We start from the raw sequence: 21,402 nt of genomic DNA, 5'->3' as shown, positions 1-21,402 counted from the left end.
AATCCTTATTCTGTCTTCTGTTTCACTTCACACACGTGATATTGAATACAATTTCATGATCGTTATTTTCCACGAATTTCGCTGCATTTTCTCACTTATCGCAAAATAAGTAATTTTTTCTTTAAACTGGCCTTGTCGCTTTAATTCGCTGTAATTCGCGAAAACAAAATCACTAATTTCTTAACCATAATCATATGATTCGTTAAGATATATCAAAATCGCTTCTAAATATTTCTTGTCGCGGCTATCGTTAATGTGAAAAAGTCATGCCTCTGCAGATAGGTCATATGGCAACCATGGGGCAGGCAAGGGCTAGGAGTGGGAAGGAAGCGACGGTGGCCCTACTTAAGGTACAGCCCCAGCATTTGACTGGTGTGAAAATGGAAAATCGTGGAAAACCATCATCTTCAGAGCTGCCGACAGTGGGGTTCGAACCCGAATGCAAGCTGATAGCTATGTAATCCAAAGCCGCTCAGCCATTTGCTCGGTGGGGAGTGGGGGAAGCCCGTGGAAAACTGCTCGTTTATGTCTAAAATGTGGCAACTCCAAGCATCTCCCCTATTAGCAATAAATTCAGATTTCAAGTCGTTCTCTAGACATGGCAAAGTTCTGGAGAAGTTTTAGTTTTTGTGTCTGCTTCCAAAGAATATGAAACAATGGAGCTGTACCTTAATTAGGTCCATTGTCGCTTCCTTCTCAGTCCTATCCCAGCGTCACTGTCGTGCGTCTGTGTCGCTGCGACGTAAATCACATAACAGAGGGACATAAAATTTGTTCCTCTTAATTTTATGAAAATACTAGCAGTTTGCCGCTGGCTCCGCCCGCAATGTACAAAGTATGGTGTTGTTCCATTACTATCCTCATGGATGTTTTTGCAAAGTTTCGAGTTAATGAAATAAAGCACATGATCTGCTGTGGTAATAGAATGTAATATTATGTCAACAAAACACTTGAAAAAACATCACACACAGAAATTGAATTAAACGTTCTTTGGAACAACACTACGCGCCGAATTGTTAGAAAATCTTCCAACAAATGTACTCATAACTTTACTCAGAATCTACTAATTTAAGTAGTTATTATCTCAAAAGAAAGCGCTTGATCCACTGAGTGTTTTAGTCCAAAACGAAATGCGTACCTCAATTAGAACGAAATATATGATTGCTTCAATGAGAAAAAATGTTGAAGAAATGAGACGTCAAATTGAATGTGCACTCATAACTTTCCTCAGAATCAACCAATTTAAATAATTGTGAGCTTAAATGAAAGAGCTTGATCCATTGAGTGTTCTTAGACTAAAACGAACTCTGTATCTCAATTAGAACCAAAGATATGATTGCTTCAAAGAGACAAAAAATTGAAAAATCAAATAATTTGAGGAAGGCGGAAATTAAGTGATTAATAGTACCTGATGACAAATCTGTGCATGAATAACTTTCAGTTAAAAAATGAAGGAAATCGACAGCTTATAAATCTCATATTTATTCCGTATTGGCTCAGCACAACTAAGGTTAAGTTATGAGTAGGTTCCCACCTTCCAATACTTATCAATTTCTATATAATAGGTTTATTAATTACACAACATAAACCATATAATCTCTAGTACATGTTTCGTTCCGATTATGGAACATCTTCAGCTAAAATTTGACAAAATGTCAAGACAATTAAAATACATTGATGTTATGATGATACAAAAGCTAAAAGATATGATAAAATGGCACGAAGATTAAAACATATAATTATGATGATGAAATAAAGTTCATTCATGTTGGTTAAAAATTCAACAAGTCAGTGTTCAAATGACGAATTAAATTAAATTAAATTAAATTAAATTAAAAATTCAACAAGTCAGTGTTCAAATGACGAATTAAATTAAATTAAATTAAATTAAATTAAAATTTTTAACCAACATGAATGAACTTTATTTCATCATCATAATTATATGTTTTAATCTTCGTGCCATTTTATCATATCTTTCAGCTTTTGTATCATCATAACATCAATGTATTTTCATTGTCTTGCCATTCTGTCAAATTTTAGCTGAAGATGTTCCATAATCGGAACGAAACATGTACTAGAGATTATATGGTTTATGTTATGTAATTAATAAACCTATTATATAGAATTCTGCACTGACCATAATTTAGTCCTCGCCAATACTTGGTTCAAACACCACAAACGACGGCTGTATACGTGGACGAGACCTGGAGACACTGGAAGGTATCAAATAGACTTCATTATGATTAGGCAGAGATTCAGAAACCAGGTGTTGGATTGCAAAACTTTCCCAGGAGCAGACGTGGACTCTGACCACAACTTGTTGGTCATGAAATGCCATCTGAAGTTGAAGAAATTGAAGAAAGGAAAGAATGCAAAAAGATGGGATTTAGACAAGTTGAAAGAAAAGAGGGTGATGGATTGTTTCAAGGAACATGTTGCACAAGGACTAAATGAAAAGGCCGAAGGAAACACAGTAGAGGAAGAGTGGAGAGTCATGAAAAATGAAGTCAGTAGGGCTGCTGAAGAAATGTTAGGAAGGAAGAAAAGATCAACTAAGAATCAGTGGATAACTCAGGAGATACTAGACCTGATTGATGAACGACGAAAATACAAGAATGCTAGAAATGAAGAGGGCAGAAAAGAATACAGGCGATTAAAGAATGAAGTGGATAGAAAGTGCAAGGTAGCTAAGGAAGAATGGCTGAAGGAGAAGTGCAAGGATGTCGAAGGCTGTATGGTCCTGGGAAAGGTAGATGCTGCATACAGGAAAATCAAGGAAACCTTTGGAGAAAGGAAATCTAGGTGCATGAATATTAAGAGCTCAGATGGAAAGCCACTTCTAGGGAAAGAAGACAAAGCAGAAAGATGGCAGGAGCATATCCAACAGTTGTATCAAGGTAACGATGTAGATAATTTCGTTCTGGAACATGAAGAGGCTGTTGATGCTGATGAAATGGGAGACCCAATTTTGAGGTCAGAGTTTGACAGAGCTGTGAGTGACCTAAATAGGAACAAGGCACCTGGAATTGATGATATTCCCTCTGAATTACTGACTGCCTTAGGAGAAACCAGCATGGTAAGGTTATTTCATTTAGTGTGCAAGATGTATGAGACAGGAGAAGTCCCATCCGATTTTCGGCAGAATGTTGTTATACCTATTCCCAAGAAAGCCGGTGCTGACAGGTGTGAAAACTACCGCACTATTAGTTTAGTATCTCATGCCTGCAAAATTTTAACACGTATTATTTACAGAAGAATGGAAAAACAAGTTGAAGCTGAGTTGGGGGAAGATCAATTTGGCTTCAGAAGAAATGTAGGAACATGTGAAGCAATCCTGACTTTACGTCTGATCTTAGAGGATCGAATCAAGAAGGACAAGCCCACGTACATGGCATTCGTAGATCTAGAAAAGGCATTCGATAATGTTGATTGGACCAGGCTATTTATGATTCTGAAGATGATAGGGATCAGATACCGAGAACGAAGAATTATCTACAACCTGTATAAAAATCAGTCTGCAGTGATAAGAATCGAGGGCTTTGAAAAAGAAGCAGCAATCCAGAAAGGAGTGAGGCAAGGCTGCAGCTTGTCCCCTCTCCTTTTCAATGTTTACACAGAACAGGCAGTAAAGGAAATCAAAGAGAAATTTAGAAAGGGAATCACAGTCCAAGGAGAGGAAATCAAAACCTTGAGATTTGCCGATGATATTGTTATTTTATCTGAGACTGCAGAAGATCTCGAGAAGTTGCTGAATGGTATGGATGAAGTCTTAGGTAGGGAGTACAAGATGAAAATAAATAAGTCCAAAACAAAAGTAATGGAGTGCAGTCGAACGAAGGCAGGTGATGTAGGAAATATTAGATTAGGAAACGAAGTCTTAAAGGAAGTAGATGAATATTGTTACTTGGGTAGTAAAATAACCAACGATGGCAGAAGTAAGGAGGACATAAAATGCAGACTAGCACAAGCAAGGAAGAGCTTTCTTAAGAAAAGAAATTTGCTCACTTCAAACATTGATATCGGAATTAGAAATATGTTTTTGAAGACTTTTGTGTGGAGCGTGGCATTGTATGGAAGTGAAACATGGACGATAACTAGCTCAGAAAGAAAGAGAATAGAAGCTTTTGAAATGTGGTGTTACAGAAGAATGCTGAAGGTGAGATGGATAGATCGAATCACGAATGAAGAGATACTGAATCGAATTGGTGAGAGGAGATCGATTTGGCTACATTTGACGAGAAGAAGAGATAGAATGATAGGACACATCTTAAGACACCCAGGACTTGTTCAGTTGGTTTTTGAAGGAAGTGTAGGTGGTAAGAACGGTAGGGGTAGACCAAGGTATGAATATGACAAACAGATCAGAGCAGATGTAGGATGCAATAGTTACTTAGAAATGAAAAGGTTAGCACAGGATAGGGTGGCATGGAGAGCTGCATCAAACCAGTCTATGGACTGATGACTCAACAACAACATAGAAATTGATACGTATTGGAGGGTGGGAACCTACTCATAACTTAACCTTAGTTGAAGGAAATCGACCGGATAGAATGGCCGAACTGACTGACTTTAGTTTTCATAATTTTTTTAAATATATAGATTACATGACAATGCGTTCTTAGTCGGAAACATCACGTGACTGCAATAGGTCTACCTTATCTAAGTACAGTAAAACTCAATCGCTATCTTCCATTAACACTGGTAATTTAATTCCTCTTCTTATAGCAGGTACCATTTGTACTTACATACAGTACTACGATTACTACTACTACTGTTGTCCCTCATTCTATTGTGTGGAATTTCCCACGACATTGAGCTTTAAGTGCAACTGTCACAAAATTACGTAACCGTTCAAGGGTCACAATCTGCCATAATAGTTGACGTTTTACAAAGATATTGCTCGTTCTCTTAAAAGAATCCACCAGTGTTCATTTCTAGTACTATCCGAAGTTCGAGTGTAATTTTAGCTGTATACTCTAGATGTTTCTGACACGAGAATAATAATAATAATAATAATAATAATAATAATAATAATAATAATAATAATAATCATATGGCCTCAGGTACCGTGTGCAGACATTTCACTTTGACGCCATCTGGCTGTCTGCTCGTCAATTTCGACGTTCCATTTTACTCTAGGCCCACTAGATGGCAGACCGAGTAAACCGAAACTCTCTTGGGCGTCTCTGGCTGAGATTTAATGAATTTTGTCGGGTAAACACCAAATGTGTCACCAGAGATATTTTACATGCCGACATCGTACGACATAGAGTGTCAAATGGACTTTTTTCCGCCCTTCAAAAATCCGACTACCTCTGCCGGGTTTGAACCCGCTATCTTGGGATTCGGAGGCCGACACTCTACCACTGATCCAAAGAGGCAACTTATAATAATAATAATAATAATAATAATAATAATAATAATAATAATAATAATAATAATCTGCTCTCCTCTGTGGTGTAGTGGTTAGTGTGATTAGCTGCCACCCCTAGAGGCCCGTGTTCGATTCTCGGCTCTGCCACGAAATTTGAAAAGTGGTACGAATGGTGGAACGGGGTCCATTCAGCCTCGGGAGGTCAAGTAAGTAGAGGGGGGTTCGATTCTCATCTCACCCATCCTCGAAGTGGTTTTCCGTAGTTTCCCACTTCTCCTCCAGTCAAATGCCGGGATGGTACCTAAACTAAGGCCACGGCCAGTTCCTTCCCTCTTCCTTGCCTGTCCCTTCCAATCTTCCCATCCCCCGAGAAGGTCCCTGTTCAGCATAGCAGATGAGGCCACCTGGGTGAGGTACTGGTTCTCCTCCACAATTTCATCCCCCGACCCGATGTCTCACTCTGCAGGACACTGCCCTTGAGGTGGTAGAGGTGGGATCTCTCGCTGAGTCCGAGGGGAAAGCCGACCCTGGAGGGTAAACTGATTAAGAAAGAAGGAAAGAAAGAAAGAAAGAAAGAAAGAAAGAAAGATAATAATAATCCTCAAGAAAATCTCAGGACCCAAATGCGCAAATGGAACTTTGATGAAAAAGAAATCACATGAAATCTATCAAGGTACAGAAAAAAATCACAGATATTAGGAGACGGCGATTAAATGTTACTAATAATATCAGGCTCACAAAGAAAAGTTTTCATTTAGCATTATCAGTGAAAAATTGCAATAATTGGCTAAAATAAATCAGTGAAGACCTACAGGAAATTGGCACTACTGAAGAAATCATTCAAGATAGAATAACATTCAGAACTTTAATTCACAAACACAAATTTTCTGTAAAGGCCATCCGACCAAACACAGGATGGACGGAACAACGTGAAAAGCGAGAGGATAAAGGGATATTGGGAAGAGAAGAAGAAATAAGTTCAAACACGTTCCTTGGATGGGTATACCGAATCAAGAATAGTATTAATACCTTTAAGTATTAAATGAAATCATATTCTTTAAAAAAATGTGTATCAAACAGAGCAACCTGACGATAGAGTATAAGCTCTGAAACATGTTGTGGAATAAAACTAAACAATGTAAATGGTAACAGTATATCATAATGAATTCATTCAAAGTCACGGACAAAAACCAAACCAAAGCCCGTGGGCAACAGCCTCGAAGGGACATGGCCTTCCTAGCGTCCGCTGCTCAGCCAGAAGCAGTGCTTTAACTTTTGAAAGTTTATGTGTTGGAACGTACAACCAAACATTTCCCCCTCTTTTCAACCATACGTCCCCGCCCCCATAAAATTCACAAGTTTCGGTATTTGAAAACTTGTGATAAATCTCACAATGAGAAATCATACACTGACTGACAGAGCAAATGCAACACCAAGAAGGAGTGGTCAGAACTTTATGCCAATTGCAGGGTAGACTGACGTCACTGAGGTATGCTCATGATGTGAAATGCGCCGCTGTGCTGTGCACGTAGCGAACGATAAATGAGACACGGCGTTGGCGAATGGCCCACTTCGTACCGTGATTTCTCAGCCGACAGTCATTGTAGAACGTGCTGTCGTGTGCCACAGGACACGTGTATAGCTAAGAATGCCAGGCCGCCGTCAACGGAGGCATTTCCAGCAGACAGACGACTTTACGAGGGGTATGCTGATCGGGCTGAGAAGGGCAGGTTGGTCGCTTCGTCAAATCGCAGCCGATACCCATAGGGATGTGTCCACGGTGCAGCGCCTGTGGCGAAGATGGTTGGCGCAGGGACATGTGGCACGTGCGAGGGGTCCAGGCGCAGCCCGAGTGACGTCAGCACGCGAGGATCGGCGCATCCGCCGCCAAGCGGTGGCAGCCCCGCACGCCACGTCAACCGCCATTCTTCAGCATGTGCAAGACACCCTGGCTGTTCCAATATCGACCAGAACAATTTCCCGTCGATTGGTTGAAGGAGGCCTGCACTCCCGGCGTCCGCTCAGAAGACTACCATTGACTCCACATTATAGACGTGCACGCCTGGCATGGTGCCGGGCTAGAGCAACTTGGATGAGGGAATGGCGGAACGTCGTGTTCTCCGATGAGTCACGCTTCTGTTCTGTCAGTGATAGTCACCGCAGACGAGTGTGGCGTCGGCGTGGAGAAAGGTCAAATCCGGCAGTAACTGTGGAGCGCCCTACCGCTAGACAACGCGGCATCATGGTTTGGGGCGCTATTGCGTATGATTCCACGTCACCTCTAGTGCGTATTCAAGGCACGTTAAATGCCCACCGCTACGTGCAGCATGTGCTGCGGCCGGTGGCACTCCCGTACCTTCAGGGGCTGCCCAATGCTCTGTTTCAGCAGGATAATGCCCACCCACACACTGCTCGCATCTCCCAACAGGCTCTACGAGGTGTACAGATGAATCCGTGGCCAGCGTACTCTCCGGATCTCTCACCAATCGAACACGTGTGGGATCTCATTGGACGCCGTTTGCAAACTCTGCCCCAGCCTCGTACGGACGACCAACTGTGGCAAATGGTTGACAGAGAATGGAGAACCATCCCTCAGGACACCATCCGCACTCTTATTGACTCTGTACCTCGACGTGTTTCTGCGTGCATCGCCGCTCGCGGTGGTCCTACATCCTACTGAGTCGATGCCGCGCGCATTGTGTAACCTGCATATCGGTTTGAAATAAACATCAATTATTCGTCCGTGCCGTCTCTGTTTTTTCCCCAACTTTCATCCCTTTCGAACCACTCCTTCTTGGTGTTGCATTTGCTCTGTCAGTCAGTGTATTTTACAAAGTACCTTGGTGAAATTCAGGTTTTTAAAACATAATGTCTTATAATCAAAACAATAAATCCACAAGATTTAATATAAACAATGGGCAGTATGTAATATTCTTCGGTTAGATTATGTTGTAACTTTCATAATATTGAATGAAAAATAAGTCAAAAATGTTATGTATGATGAAAACAATAAATAAATAAATAAATAAATAAATAAATAAATAAATAAATAAATAAATAAATAAATAAATAAATAAATAAATAAATAAATAAATAAATAAATAATCTTCTAAATGTAACCAATGGAATAAAAGAATATCCATCACATTTTCATATATATACATAACTATTTAATCACTACAAAGCTACATTTTGTTGTATATTTGCTGTTAATGAGTACATTTTTGAAACGTATTGAATTTTAACTGAGGTAGAGTTATAGACAGAGTCCATACTTCAGTGTGTGGACTGTGTTCCAATAATTTTTTGTTAAGCAATCTCCACACATACACACACTCCGGCCGAAATTAAGCACTGGCCCGAAGGCCTGAAGATTGAGTCGTATGGTGAGCACGACGAATCCTCTTAGCCATTATTCTCGGCTTCCTAGACCGGGACCGCCATCTCTCCGTCAGATAGCTCACGTAGGCAGATTCAACTCGAACCAGTCCTCAGATCCAGGTAATAATTTCTAACCTGGCCAGGAATCGAACCCGGAGCGTCCGGATAAGAGGCAGGCACGCTATCCCTACACCGCGGGGCAAGCTTAAGTCACGGACAAACCCCCACCCCCACGGCACTTAACGCCCTTGAAAGGCCCTTGGCCTGCCCAGCACGAAGGCCTACAGATTACTAGGGGTCGTGTGGTCAGCACGACGAATCCTCTCGGCCGTTATTCTGGGCTTTCGAGACCGGGGCCGCCATCTCACCGTCAGATAGCTCCTCAATTCTAATCACGTAGGCTGAGTGCACCTCGAACCAGCCCTCAGGTCGAGAGAAAAATCCCTGACCTGGCCGGGAATCGAACCCGGGGCCTCCGGGCGAGAGGCAGGCACGCTACCCGTACACCACGGGGCGACAAGTCACGGACAAAGCCTGCACTGAAAGATAGTTACGTTTAAGATCCTACTAATGTTCATGATATCAGTCTGCGTAATCGAAATAAGGACTCTAAGACAGAAAATCTGATCGTCGTTTACATTTCTCCCAATGGCTCACAAGAAGACATCAAATGATTCTTGTTCTGACACCTGTTAACATAATATACTGTACTTCACATCAAGAACTTCAGGTACTGTCCAATAATGCTTATCATTCTTACAGGCAACTTCATTGTCGGCTTACGACATTGTAAAAATAACGAGAGTTTCTTGGGATTTATGTGAACAGAATTCAATTTAAGCTTATTTTGGATCTGTAATCGTTGTGTAGGAATGTAGATGTGTCACGTTTAGTGCATTAACGTCATCATAAGCGCAAAGTGAGTTTTATAGCTGATAAAAGGCTATTGTTCTAACATTCGTCAAATTCACACGTGCATTACACTGCGATGTTTTTAATAAAAGTTGTGGGACTTACCTTTGGGTTCACTCGCAGTCTCCTCCACGGCCTGTAAAGGAACGTCTGCACTCACTTGAGACGGGACAGTTTCGTCTTGCGACGCCATAGTGGTACGACACAACCGCACTGGACAAGGAGCTCGCTAACAATGACAGCACTAGGCCTTCTCCCTCCCTATCAGCCTGACATCGCATGTATTAAAACATAATTACATTCCAATATTATCATAAATTATACCTAAGATTAGTATTTGGAAACACAGAGACGCAGCTGATAAGATAACACTAGTTTTATATCAGTCTCTATCACCCAACTTATCCACGGTAACAAGGAATGAATTATACCAACCAGAGTGCAAAATCGCGGGGGAGGGGGGGAAAGGGAGGGTTCTCCCCCACCTACGATTTTATCTCAAAATTTCCTCCCCAATAAAATTATTCGGAAAGTGGGGAGGGGAAATGTTTTCATTATAAAATAACGAGGAAAATGTAGAACACATATATTGCTGAAATTAATTTTTTTCCTGTGCATATTTTCATCAAAACATCGGCAATAACACATATAATTTAGAAATAATAGGAATAACTTTCCAATGTTTATTATTTTCGTTATAACAAACAATTCAAACAAAAAATAATATTTAGTTCGCCTCTGTGGTGTACTTATTTATTTATTTATTTATTGATGTCTTTATTTGTGGCGAAGTTAGGGCTCTTGGCTCTCTCTTACACTAAACCACATTATGCGGCTTAATACTGAATCCAAACTTAATATTCAAACTTAACACAGTGTATATAATATAATAGTAATATAACTTAATATAGTCTAAAACTAAAAGATTACATCCTAAGTCTGAAATTAGAAAAATAAATTCAATATTAACTACTCTAGGTGGAATTCATAAAATATAACAGTAATTTATGTAAACTTTTGGGAACTATTTACTCCAGACATTCATTCACACATTCACACATAACTACATGATATAGTCTACGTATTCAAGAGGAAATCTTTAGACTGTCTTTTGAAGGTAATTATGAGGAACAATTTCTAATTGCAGGTGGTTAGTGTGATTAGCTGCCACCTCTGGAGGCCCGGGTTCGATTCCCGGCTCTGCCACGAATTTGTAAAGTGGTACTAGGGCTGGAACGGGGTCCACTAAGCTTCGGGAGGTCAACTGAGTAGAGGTGGGTTCGATTCCCATCTCAGCCATCCTCGAAGTGGTTTTCTGGGGTTTCCCACTTCTCCTCCAGGCAAATGCTGGGATGGTACCTAATTTAAGGTCACGGCCACTTCGTTTCCCCTTCCTTGTCTACCCCTTCCAATCTTCCCAGTTTCATCCCCGACCCAGAGTCTGAAGCTCCAGGACACTGCCCTTGAGGCAGTAGAGATGGGATCCCTCGCTGAGTCCGAGGGAAAAAACAGAAGGTGGAGAGTAAACAGATAAAGAAGAAGGAGAAGAAGAAGAAGATTGATATTTATATTTTAATGGGGGAGTTGTAATTTACTTACAAGGGAATTATATATCCCTCTCCCGTCGGGTACTGCCTGAAGTTAACACTAACAGTTAAACCCTATGGTCTCTCTTCCTCCCACCATTTCTTTCTGATTTTGTACCCTGACACCAATCCTACTCGCAGGGTAGGGGGGGGGGGGAGGAATGGTCGCTCAGCAGGCATTGAGCAGCTAAGAAAGCGGACAAGAGGGACTTTCTTTTTTTCTTGCTTGTGGTTTAACGTCGTACCTAACTAACTAACAATGCTTTCATTCCCCACCCTGAAGGGGTGGGGCGGGCCACCTAGAGGGTAACGCCCTCTCTCTGGCCAAGAGATGCGGGTGGGTTGGGGAGATGTGACGGAAGAAGGAGGTGGGTAAAGGATGTGAATATGTAGGAGATGGGAGGGGAATTGTGCCTATGCCTAAGTATGAATGGATAAGTTAAGGAGATGCGGTTAAGGGTGTGTAGGTTATCTAGAGCTTTATTGACAGATTTACAAATGGTAAGTACAACGATGGGATTACAAATACATGTGTTATCAAGATACAAGGTATGCGTGAGGGAAGATGTGAAATGCAAGGGAGGAAGTGGAGTTTAGAAAGAAGTGCCGGGGTAGATGTGTAAAGTAAGAAGATGGAGGGAAGCGGTTAAATGGTTAAGAGAAGCGGTGAGAAGACGGAGGAGTTCAAATGTTGGAAGGGGAGAAGGGAGGAATCCGTTGGGAGGAGGGGGTGGGCATACTGGTGGAGGTGGAAAAATGGGAAGAGGAATTGGCCGGGGGCGACGATATTGACGATCTGAGCACTGGCGACCAGGTGAAGGCGGGGAAAGAGAGGGCTCGACGCGATAAAAATGGTCGTGGACACGGGCACCGGTGGCGTTGAGCTGTTGAACTGCTTCGGATGTAGGCAGCTGGAGGCGTACCATAAAAGTTGGGCCGGAGGCGTTCCGGATCCGAATGGCTCGTCGGACGGGAACGCCGGCTGCACGGAGTTCTTGGAAGATGTCCCTGTCGGAGAAGTCTGGAGAGATTCCACGGAGCACACAGCTGTACACGGCAGAAGTGGACGGTGAAGGCGGCTGGGTCGATGATGACTGCTGTGCGGTGCTAGCCGGCGGAGATGGCGGTGGCGTAACTGCGACAGACGAGGCCGGCGGGTTATCAGGTACTTGCTAAAAGGCAGGGGAAGAAGAAATAGGGAGAGAGGACGACATAACAGGGGAGGGATGACAGGTGGTAACAGTGGTGATGGGAAGTGAGGAAAGGAGAAGGACGGATGGTATTGTGGTGGTAATTGTGGTGGTTGTCGGGATGGTGAGAGTTGAGGGCAGAAGCATCGTCTGAAATGGAGACTCATTGACAGTTGGGACAAGGGTTGGGTTGGCAGGTAGCTGGTCTTCAATGTATGGAGGGGCTGGCACCACTGCATAGATCTGACAGTGAATCGTTGCGCCCGAAGTGTAAAGACGTTGAAGGGCGGCCTCGTCGCTGAGATGAACCAGAATCTGTGAAGAAGGTGTAGAGGTGAGGCCATCGACCAGTCGATAGACTTTGTGGACCGGAAGGCCAGCGGCACAAAGGTCGTCGAAGATGTCATCTTCGGGGATGGCAGGATCCACGCCGGGAATTATGCAAAAAGCCATGGTCGTGGGGAAGTCGACAGCCAACGAGGCGTCAACTGATTTGTTAATTGAGGTCGGCTGAGTAGCAGATATAGGTGAAGGCCACCCGGCCGAAAAAGGATTGCTGAAGAGAAAACGATGCCCACTTGTAGAGAGATGTCCGTCGTACCCACACACCCAAGGCTTTTAGTGACGTAAGGATGGGAAAGCGCTAGAAGAGGGAAGGAAGCGAACATGGCCATATTTATGCTACAGTCCCAGTATTCGCCTGGTGTGAAAATGGAAAACAACGAATTACTATTTTAAGAGGAAGTACCACCCGGGCCTCCGAGCGTGGCAAAGGTGGACGTTATTATTATTATTATTATTATTATTATTATTATTATTATTATTATTATTATTATTATTATTATTATTATTATTATTATTATTATTATTATTATTATTGTACCGGGAGGTACACCCCAACACTGCGCATTTAAATCTAGCGCCTAAATGAACTCCTCTGTTGGTGAAACAGTGAAACTGAAACTATACCAACTTAGAAATTTACTCTGAAGATGTCACCACTAAAATATGATGTAATTTTGTTATTGTGAAGTTTCATGAACTGACCGTGTTTCTACTAGTTTTGTTTGCCATCCATCAAAAAGTTTGGACATTCTTCCACAGATGTCACTACTAAAAACTATGATCATGCACCCTGGTGCGAAGTATAAGAACTTATAATTCAAAGAAGTTTTGTATTCATAAGTTTTTTTTACTGATTGATGTTCATTTATTTTTGGGTTGGCAATATTTCCTTTTTATTTCCGCCAGTTTTGAATCTAGCCATTCCCTAATTTCTGTAATTAATTTTCTACCAATCCCAGTCTTCTTTTCTTCTTCTTCTTCTTCTTCTTCTTCTTCTATTTTGAGTGTAACTTTTAAATTGTCCAATAAACGTGAGAGGGTGTGGCTAGTTTTATCTTGAGTGATCTCGAACTTTCCCCGAGGGTTTATAAACTGCGGATTTTCTCGTTTCTTGGCCAATTGATCGTCATGTTACTAAGTGTGCGTGTCAAAGCAGGAGGCGGGCGGCCTCTTTCATCATGCAGCAGTAGATCGACAAGGTAATGGCCGCATAACATCTTTCTTTCTTGGTAGCTCCGCAGTTTAACCAGAGGGAAGGGTCCGAAACGTTAACTATGTAACCTTCTTTTCTAAAATGTAACTTCTACCAGATAATGTAAAAAGGTTATTATTATTATTATTATTATTATTATTATTATTATTATTATTATTATTATTATTATTACGGAGATATCGTGGTGAACAGAGGTGAAAGAACAAGCGGGCATGAATGAGTGAATAGAAATAAATAAATAACTTACAATTTAAAACTTATAATTATGGAATATATTCCTTTCCCGAATTGTTTTTTTTTCTTTTCAAACTTTACACTTTGCTAAGCAAATAACAAATAATCAGGTACAAGGTCAAACTCGTGAGCTCGAGAAACAGTATAAGAAAAATCTAGAATAATCAGATAACAACAATTTAGCAACATGAGCTTGAAGCTCCCCAGTTACAAATTTAACAAGAGCGCCACCGCTCCCTTCAACACACATTCAAGGAGACGGAGCTCAGTACGAAGAGCGTCTTTACTCACTAGGAGACTATTCCCGAACATTTACAAGTTCCAGGCTTTCTTTAAGGCACAATCTACATTTAACAAAAACCAACAGTAGATAATGTCTTATTTGCTCAACAATCGAAATTACATTTGAAAACAATGAAAATAGTGAATTGGTTAAAAACGAAAAGGTTAAAGTTACTGACCAAAAATCAAAATGTCAGGAGGCGAACACTTGTACTCCGTTGGAATTCACCAGAACATAATTAACACCCTGTGTGGGCTTATGGCCTGAAGTTACAGAGGCTAAGTCTATACTACGGAGGCGACTAAATGAAAGGAAACGTTTTAATTTACAAAATTAAGAGGTAGATTTTAAAGATGACAAAATCATAGTCACCTGAATATCAAGTTGAAAGGGGATACAAGAGGGTTCTCACTCTTCATTTCCTTAGTTCGGTTAAATTCTTTAGACTTGTTTAAGAATTTACCTTGAGAAATAGAAGTTGCACTACGAAAGAAACTTGAAAACTTCCCCTCGAAATATCTTTCAGAGACTATTACATGATTACACGGAGTCTGCCATTACCTTGACCTGGTGGACCTCCCGGCGATGGACGAGGCAGCCCTTCCCCTGCCTCCGCTACCAACACACTCTAAACCTCTTGACTGGAGCGATCGAAGACAACATAACCCCAACGTTCCCAGCTTTTATAGCGGAGAGGAAGGTTCCAGATTTCTCAGGGCCGAAGCCCTGACACCCCCCCCCCCAATTCTCATAGGACAATCAAATAAATATCATTTTTTTTCTTATTGGTGAATTAAATAAATGTACCAAATTCCTTATTGGCTACAACATTGAGTTGGCAATAAGAGATAGAAGTGTAGATAAATTTAGAACACAAAAAACAAACTATAAACAATTAATTTAGTTTAGGAAACTTTAACACACAAAATTACTTTGAAAATTAATTGTTCATCCTCGCCCCAGAGGCCGCACATAAGTTGATAGTAGCGACATCTGTCGATAATTGTTCAAACTTCTTCTACCACATACTTTGTAGTACAAGTCACAGGTGGCCTTCTAAAAGGCGCTTAATTTGAATACCCGGAGCGGGTGTACCTCCGGTACAATTATTATTATTATTATTATTATTATTATTATTATTATTATTATTATTATTATTATTATTATTATTATTATTAATATCAATTTAGGAAGGCTCGGCTTGTGCCGGTAACATAATGGGCTGACTCGGCCTAAGCAAGGAGTCACGCTCTTAATTATGAAACTACAGGTACACATATGTACAAATATTTACAACAGAAATAATTACAACATATACATTTATACAATAAATACAAACAACTTCAGACTTCTTATGTTCCCGTTTTGGGAATCTGTTCTTCAGTATTACTGGAACTGCGGCCTGGAACTTAATGCTGTTTGGCGTGAGTTGTTGTTGTTGTTGTTTTACGTCCCTCTGCCAACCTTTACAGTTTTCGGAAACGTCGAATTGCGCGAACTTTTTCCTTCAGGAATTTTCTTACGAGCCTTAAATCTACCAATTAGAAAGCTGGCGTAGTTGAGCACCTTGAAATATCATCGGAGTGAAACGGGTTCTAGCTCGGTAACTTGGGCCTAGAACACCAGTCAATTGTTCTTATGAGCTGCTGAAGTGCCAGAAATTTTGCCAAAAAGGGGTTCTTTAATGTGTAAATAAATCATCTAATACGGCTTTATCGAAAGGAGAACCGGTCTGAGTGGTTCAGACGGTTGAGGCGCTGGCCTTCTGACCCCAACTTGGTAGGATCGATCCTGGCTCACACCGGTGTTATTTGAAAGTGCCCAAATACGTCAGCCTCGTGTCGGTAGATTTACCGGCACGTAAAAGAACTCCTGCGGGACAAAATTCCAGCATTTCGGCATCACCGAAAACCGTAGAGTTAGTGGGAGAAAAGCAATAACATTATCATTATCATTATTATTATTATTATTATTATTATTATTATTATTATTATAAAGTAAATTCATGCACTCATCCCGAGGTGGTGCAGCTCTTTTCCGGCACATCCCCAATGGACGTGAGCTACATGTTCCATTTCAACTACATACGAGCCCTCCTTCCACTCTTCGATTTCTGACAGTACTGGGAATTCAAGCCGGATCCCCGAGGAACGCACATAATAACACAAACCGTTACGCTACGGAGGTGGGCATTAAAATGTATTATTATTATTGTTATTATTATTATTATTATTATTATTATTATTATTATTATTATTGCTTGATGATGATGCTTGTTGTTTGAAAGGGCCTAAATTCGAAGGTCATCGGCTCATTATTATTATTATTATTATTATTATTATTATTATTATTATTATTATTGCTTGATGATGATGCTTGTTGTTTGAAAGAGCCTAACTTCGAAGGTCATCGGCTCATTATTATTATTATTATTATTATTATTATTATTATTATTATTATTATTAACATTTTTATTATTATTACCAGCGAGTTGACCGTGCTGTTTGGAGCACGAAGCTGTGAGCTGCATTCGGGGGATAGTGGGTTCGAGCCCCACTGTCGGCAGCCCTGAAGATGGCTTTCCGTGATTTCCTTCCCATTCCTAGCTCTTTCCAATCCCATCGTCGCCATAAGACCTATCTGTGTCGGTGCAACGTTAAACCAATTGTATTATTATTATTATTATTATTATTATTATTATTATTATTATTATTATTATTATTATTATTATTATTATTATTATTATTATTATTGATACCGGATTAGAACCGCGTGGAATTGTTGCCAGACATATTTTTTGAAATGTTTATAGATTTTTATCAACAACGTTTTAAATTTTCATCAAGTCATCTTCGTAAATGAAGAATTTGAAATTGTCAACATCAGTGCCATCGAGTGTTACGGCTATCCCGACTGCATCTGAGTTTTTATCAATATTTTCTGAGAAATAAAAATATTAAGTTCAACAGTGGGAAATTATTCCTTCATTGGCCTGTAAAGGGTTAAACGAATGATTTTGAAATGAATGTTCCCAATTTTGGACTGTATCAGAATAACTGTAGCTTGCATTTTAGAGGCCGGTCAGTTTCTATAGAATATTATTTCTTTACCAAGCGAGTGGCTGTTGCCTAAGGCCAACCTCAATGGATTGTCTCACTGGGACTGCTCATTGCGATAACTGAAGAAAGGTCGCAGCTAGCATCTAAGTGCGTAAGTCATCCATTTTTTTTCTAGTTGCTTTACGTTGCACCGACACAGATAGACTTATGACGACAATGGAAGAGGGAAGGATTAGGAGTGGGAAGGAAGCAGCCGTGGCCTTAATTAAGGTACAGCCCCAGCATTCGCCTGGTGTGAAAATGGGAAAGCACGGAAAACCATCTTCAGGGCTGCCGATAGTGGGGTTCGAACCTACTGTCTCCCGAATACTGGATACTGGCTGCACGTAAGCGACTGCAGCTATCGGGCACTTTGGATATCAACCAGCTGAAGGTAGACTCAAATCCAGATAAAAAGCTTCTTGACCCACATCACAGCCTCGAGAAATATTAGCGGTCAGCGCGAGTCTTCAGTTGTAATAAAGAACTCGCAGGCTATAAAACCGGGTGGAACCAAAAGAAAAACTAACTTTTGATCACATGGACAAATTGATTACCTGGAAATCCTTGTAAAGATTAAGAGCCGAATTCGTAAAGTCCAGAGAGAACTTACGTAAGTTGCACTCTCCTGCCGACACAGATAACCTGACATCTCTTCTGTTGCTCCTTGTATCTATTCAGCTGCACAAGAATGGACCTCATGTAAGCTTCTGCACGACCGAGCAAGAAGACCATACGTTAAATGTAATAGTCTGACGCCCGGCCATATCGGTAAACCACCAAACGTTCTTGTGAAGCAGTACTGTATACAACCCAGTATGTTTTTTTTTTTGCTACTTGTTTTACGTCGCACCGACACAGATAGGTCTTATGGCGACGATGGGACAGGGAAGGGCTAGGAGTGGGAAGGAAGCGGCCGTGGCCTTAATTAAGGTACAGCCCCAGCATTTACCTGGTGTGAAAATGGGAAACCACGGAAAACCATTTTCAGGGCTGCCGACAGTGGGGTTCGAACCTACTATCTCCCGAATACTGGATACTGGCCGCACTTAAGCGACTGCAGCTATCGAGCTCGGTCAACCCAGTATGAAAGATCCGCCTGAGTTTGTTCATGTTCGACTCTGTTTGTCTCAAATCTGTTCCTTCAGGTAATACCTTAGTTTGCCGTAGAATCGTACCACCACAACCACCAACACAACCAACAACAATATAGGCATATAATATGGTGTATTTCGGTTTTAATTCCTATATGAGATTCAACCCAGTAATGTTCTCGATAATGTTCGAATATCGACTAGGAATTCATCCGGGATCTCCCATGCCGGGAACATTTCCGGAATGATCAGTTTTTTACGCATAGTGTGTCCGAAGAATTGTTTAACTCTTTTCTTACATATTGATGACAATCTGATTCTTAGGTTGAGAAGGTTTATATTGGAATCATTGGTGCGTAACATTCCTCGCCAGCACCACATTTCAAAGAAACAAGTTTTCTTCATGACTGTAGCACGGGGAGTCCAGGTCGGGGCTCCATAGAGGAAAACTGAAAAACCCGACTGGATACTATTCTGATTTTCAGTGGTAACGAAATAGAGGGATGCTGCCTAAATGGGGCAGATTCGTTATTACTTTTTAGTCCATAGCTGTTCTCCTTTTAATCTCCAAAGCACAACTATCTGAATTGGAAATGACTGGTCCAAGATATAGTATTTCTGAGAAATTGTCGAATTTCTTGAAGATGTCTGTGCTGGCTAATTTTTCGACACTATTAGCACTATTGGTCTTATTACACTCATCAACAAAAAATTACCTTAGGCGGATATATTGGTATCCAACACGGGTTGTAAGACAACTGATACACCTTGATTCAAAATATGCAAACAATTGGTCTCAATTACCCACCGTTCTTGAGGCATACGACCTCAATATACTAGCCCGGACAACAGTTCTGGTATGAGATTTGCATAAGCTTTAGGGGCCTTGTCTCTTAGAACCGCGTTACATTACATTAGAGTGGGCTAGACTACTCTTCCTTCTCGGCAAAAAAGTTTGGATTCTAACCTATTACTGCCTAAACATCCAGACTATACTTATTTTTTGTTCATATTTTAAATTATTCCCTCTTTCCTTTTTAATGTTTCTTTTTTATTTTTCTAATGTAGGCTAATTCATATGGATAGTCATTTTTGATATATTCTTCTTCTATCGCTTTTTCATACATGTGGGATTACGGGTGCGACTGTGTCGAACATGTGAATTTGGCTCTGTTTTAAGGCCGGATGCCCTTCCTGACGCTAACCTATGAGAAGGGATGTAGCCTACTCATTATTGCATTTTCTGTGGTGGTTTATAGCGTTGCATTTAACCCTTTGGGCCACTACGAAGGATACCTACCTTCCTTACCTATCAGCAATTTTCATGAGATCTGTTTCTTGGGTCGTTTCGGGTTCTTCGTCACTTTCTGAGGTAAAAGGTAGGGTTCAGTAATCCTAATCTATCTATTCAAATGAAAGGTCTCTTCACAAAATATTTGTATTTTATTTATGAAATTTACGGAGGAAATAATAATTTAAAAGTCAATAAAATTTGCACTCTATCTTGTCCATTTGACACCACAATAAATTTAACACACAGGAGCAGAATACTGGTTTGAGCCTTTGACTTAACTGCCTGATGGGCATCCTTACTAGAAACCATTGTCTCTTATTTAATAAAGAAAAGAAAGCCTGGAAGTCCTTAAATTCGGCTTCCACGTGAGACTGCATGTACCATCATAATGATTTTTTATGGTCCAGCCCTCGTAACACGAACTCTGGACTCTGGGCATAATTTAGGCAGTCTAATCGGTGTGTGCCACACAGTGGTTGTAAGGCATGGACCCTTAATTGAATCGATGTGACCTGCGACTATGTCATGGACCAACATCTAAACTTCTAAGTTACTTTAGAGTCATTGTGGATGATGACCGCAAGGAAAATGATGCTACAGTGGCATATGGCCCTAATCTAAGCCACTGAGGTTGATGACCCCATGACCATTCAAGTTTCTAAGCTGAAGGCTAAACACAATTAAGTTATATCGGTTAATGACCAAAGTTTCCACTTTACTAACCCCAGCACATTTAATGCTCAATCAATCAAAGTCAAATAATACAACAACAACGCTCACAATACCTTGTGGCAGTAAAATCCATTACCTTCGGATATGTCCCCTTAATCGTTACGTTAACATTTGAATATTCCCAGAAAATAAACTAAGATTTCCAGAATGTATCTTCAAGTTATTCACTTGGTTTAAAGTTATTTCACAAATCCGGTTTCCACTGAATTTAATAATTAAATGATTTAATGAATCTTAATAAACAACAAATTCTATCTCCGCGGACGAACGGTTTCTTTCACAAGTCCCTACTCAAATTCTGACGTAATTAATTTTAATTCGTTTGATGTTTATCATCTGTTGTTATCGTGCAGCTGGAAAAAATTTACATCATTTATTTCCAGTATTATACCTTGTTTCATGACATCACACTTTAAATCTAATCTAATACTAGCCATTTATTAATACTTGGATAATCCTAATAATTAAGCACAAAACAAAAATCTGCATAAGTAACTCGCCGTACAATGTAAGCCGATTACGATGTCATATCTCATCATACCATTTCCTTAAAGCTTTGTGACTCCCTCAAAAAAAATAATTCATCACTACCACCACTCTATATTCTGGACAACCCTGAAATTGGCTAACCTCGCTCATTATACTCTAACTTCGTGATTTCAAATA

The 21,402-nt window shown here is 40.6% G+C and overlaps 1 protein-coding gene across 1 annotated transcript in view; it reads right to left on the bottom strand.

Moving 5' to 3' along the window:
* Positions 1-9,888, bottom strand: part of LOC136878988 (peptide transporter family 1) — a 292,467-nt gene extending 282,579 nt beyond the window's left edge. The window contains exon 1 of the mRNA XM_067152653.2: positions 9,773-9,888. Coding sequence (XP_067008754.2) covers positions 9,773-9,860 — 88 coding nt within the window. The 5' untranslated portion in view covers positions 9,861-9,888. The remainder of the gene's footprint in view (positions 1-9,772) is intronic.
* Between the last annotated feature and the right edge of the window lie 11,514 nt (positions 9,889-21,402).

The sequence above is a fragment of the Anabrus simplex genome, chromosome 8 (assembly GCF_040414725.1).
Source record: "Anabrus simplex isolate iqAnaSimp1 chromosome 8, ASM4041472v1, whole genome shotgun sequence".
Taxonomy (NCBI): Eukaryota; Metazoa; Arthropoda; class Insecta; order Orthoptera; family Tettigoniidae; genus Anabrus; species Anabrus simplex.
The sequence above is the reverse complement of the archived record's forward strand: the minus strand, read 5'-3'. Positions and strand labels throughout refer to the sequence as shown.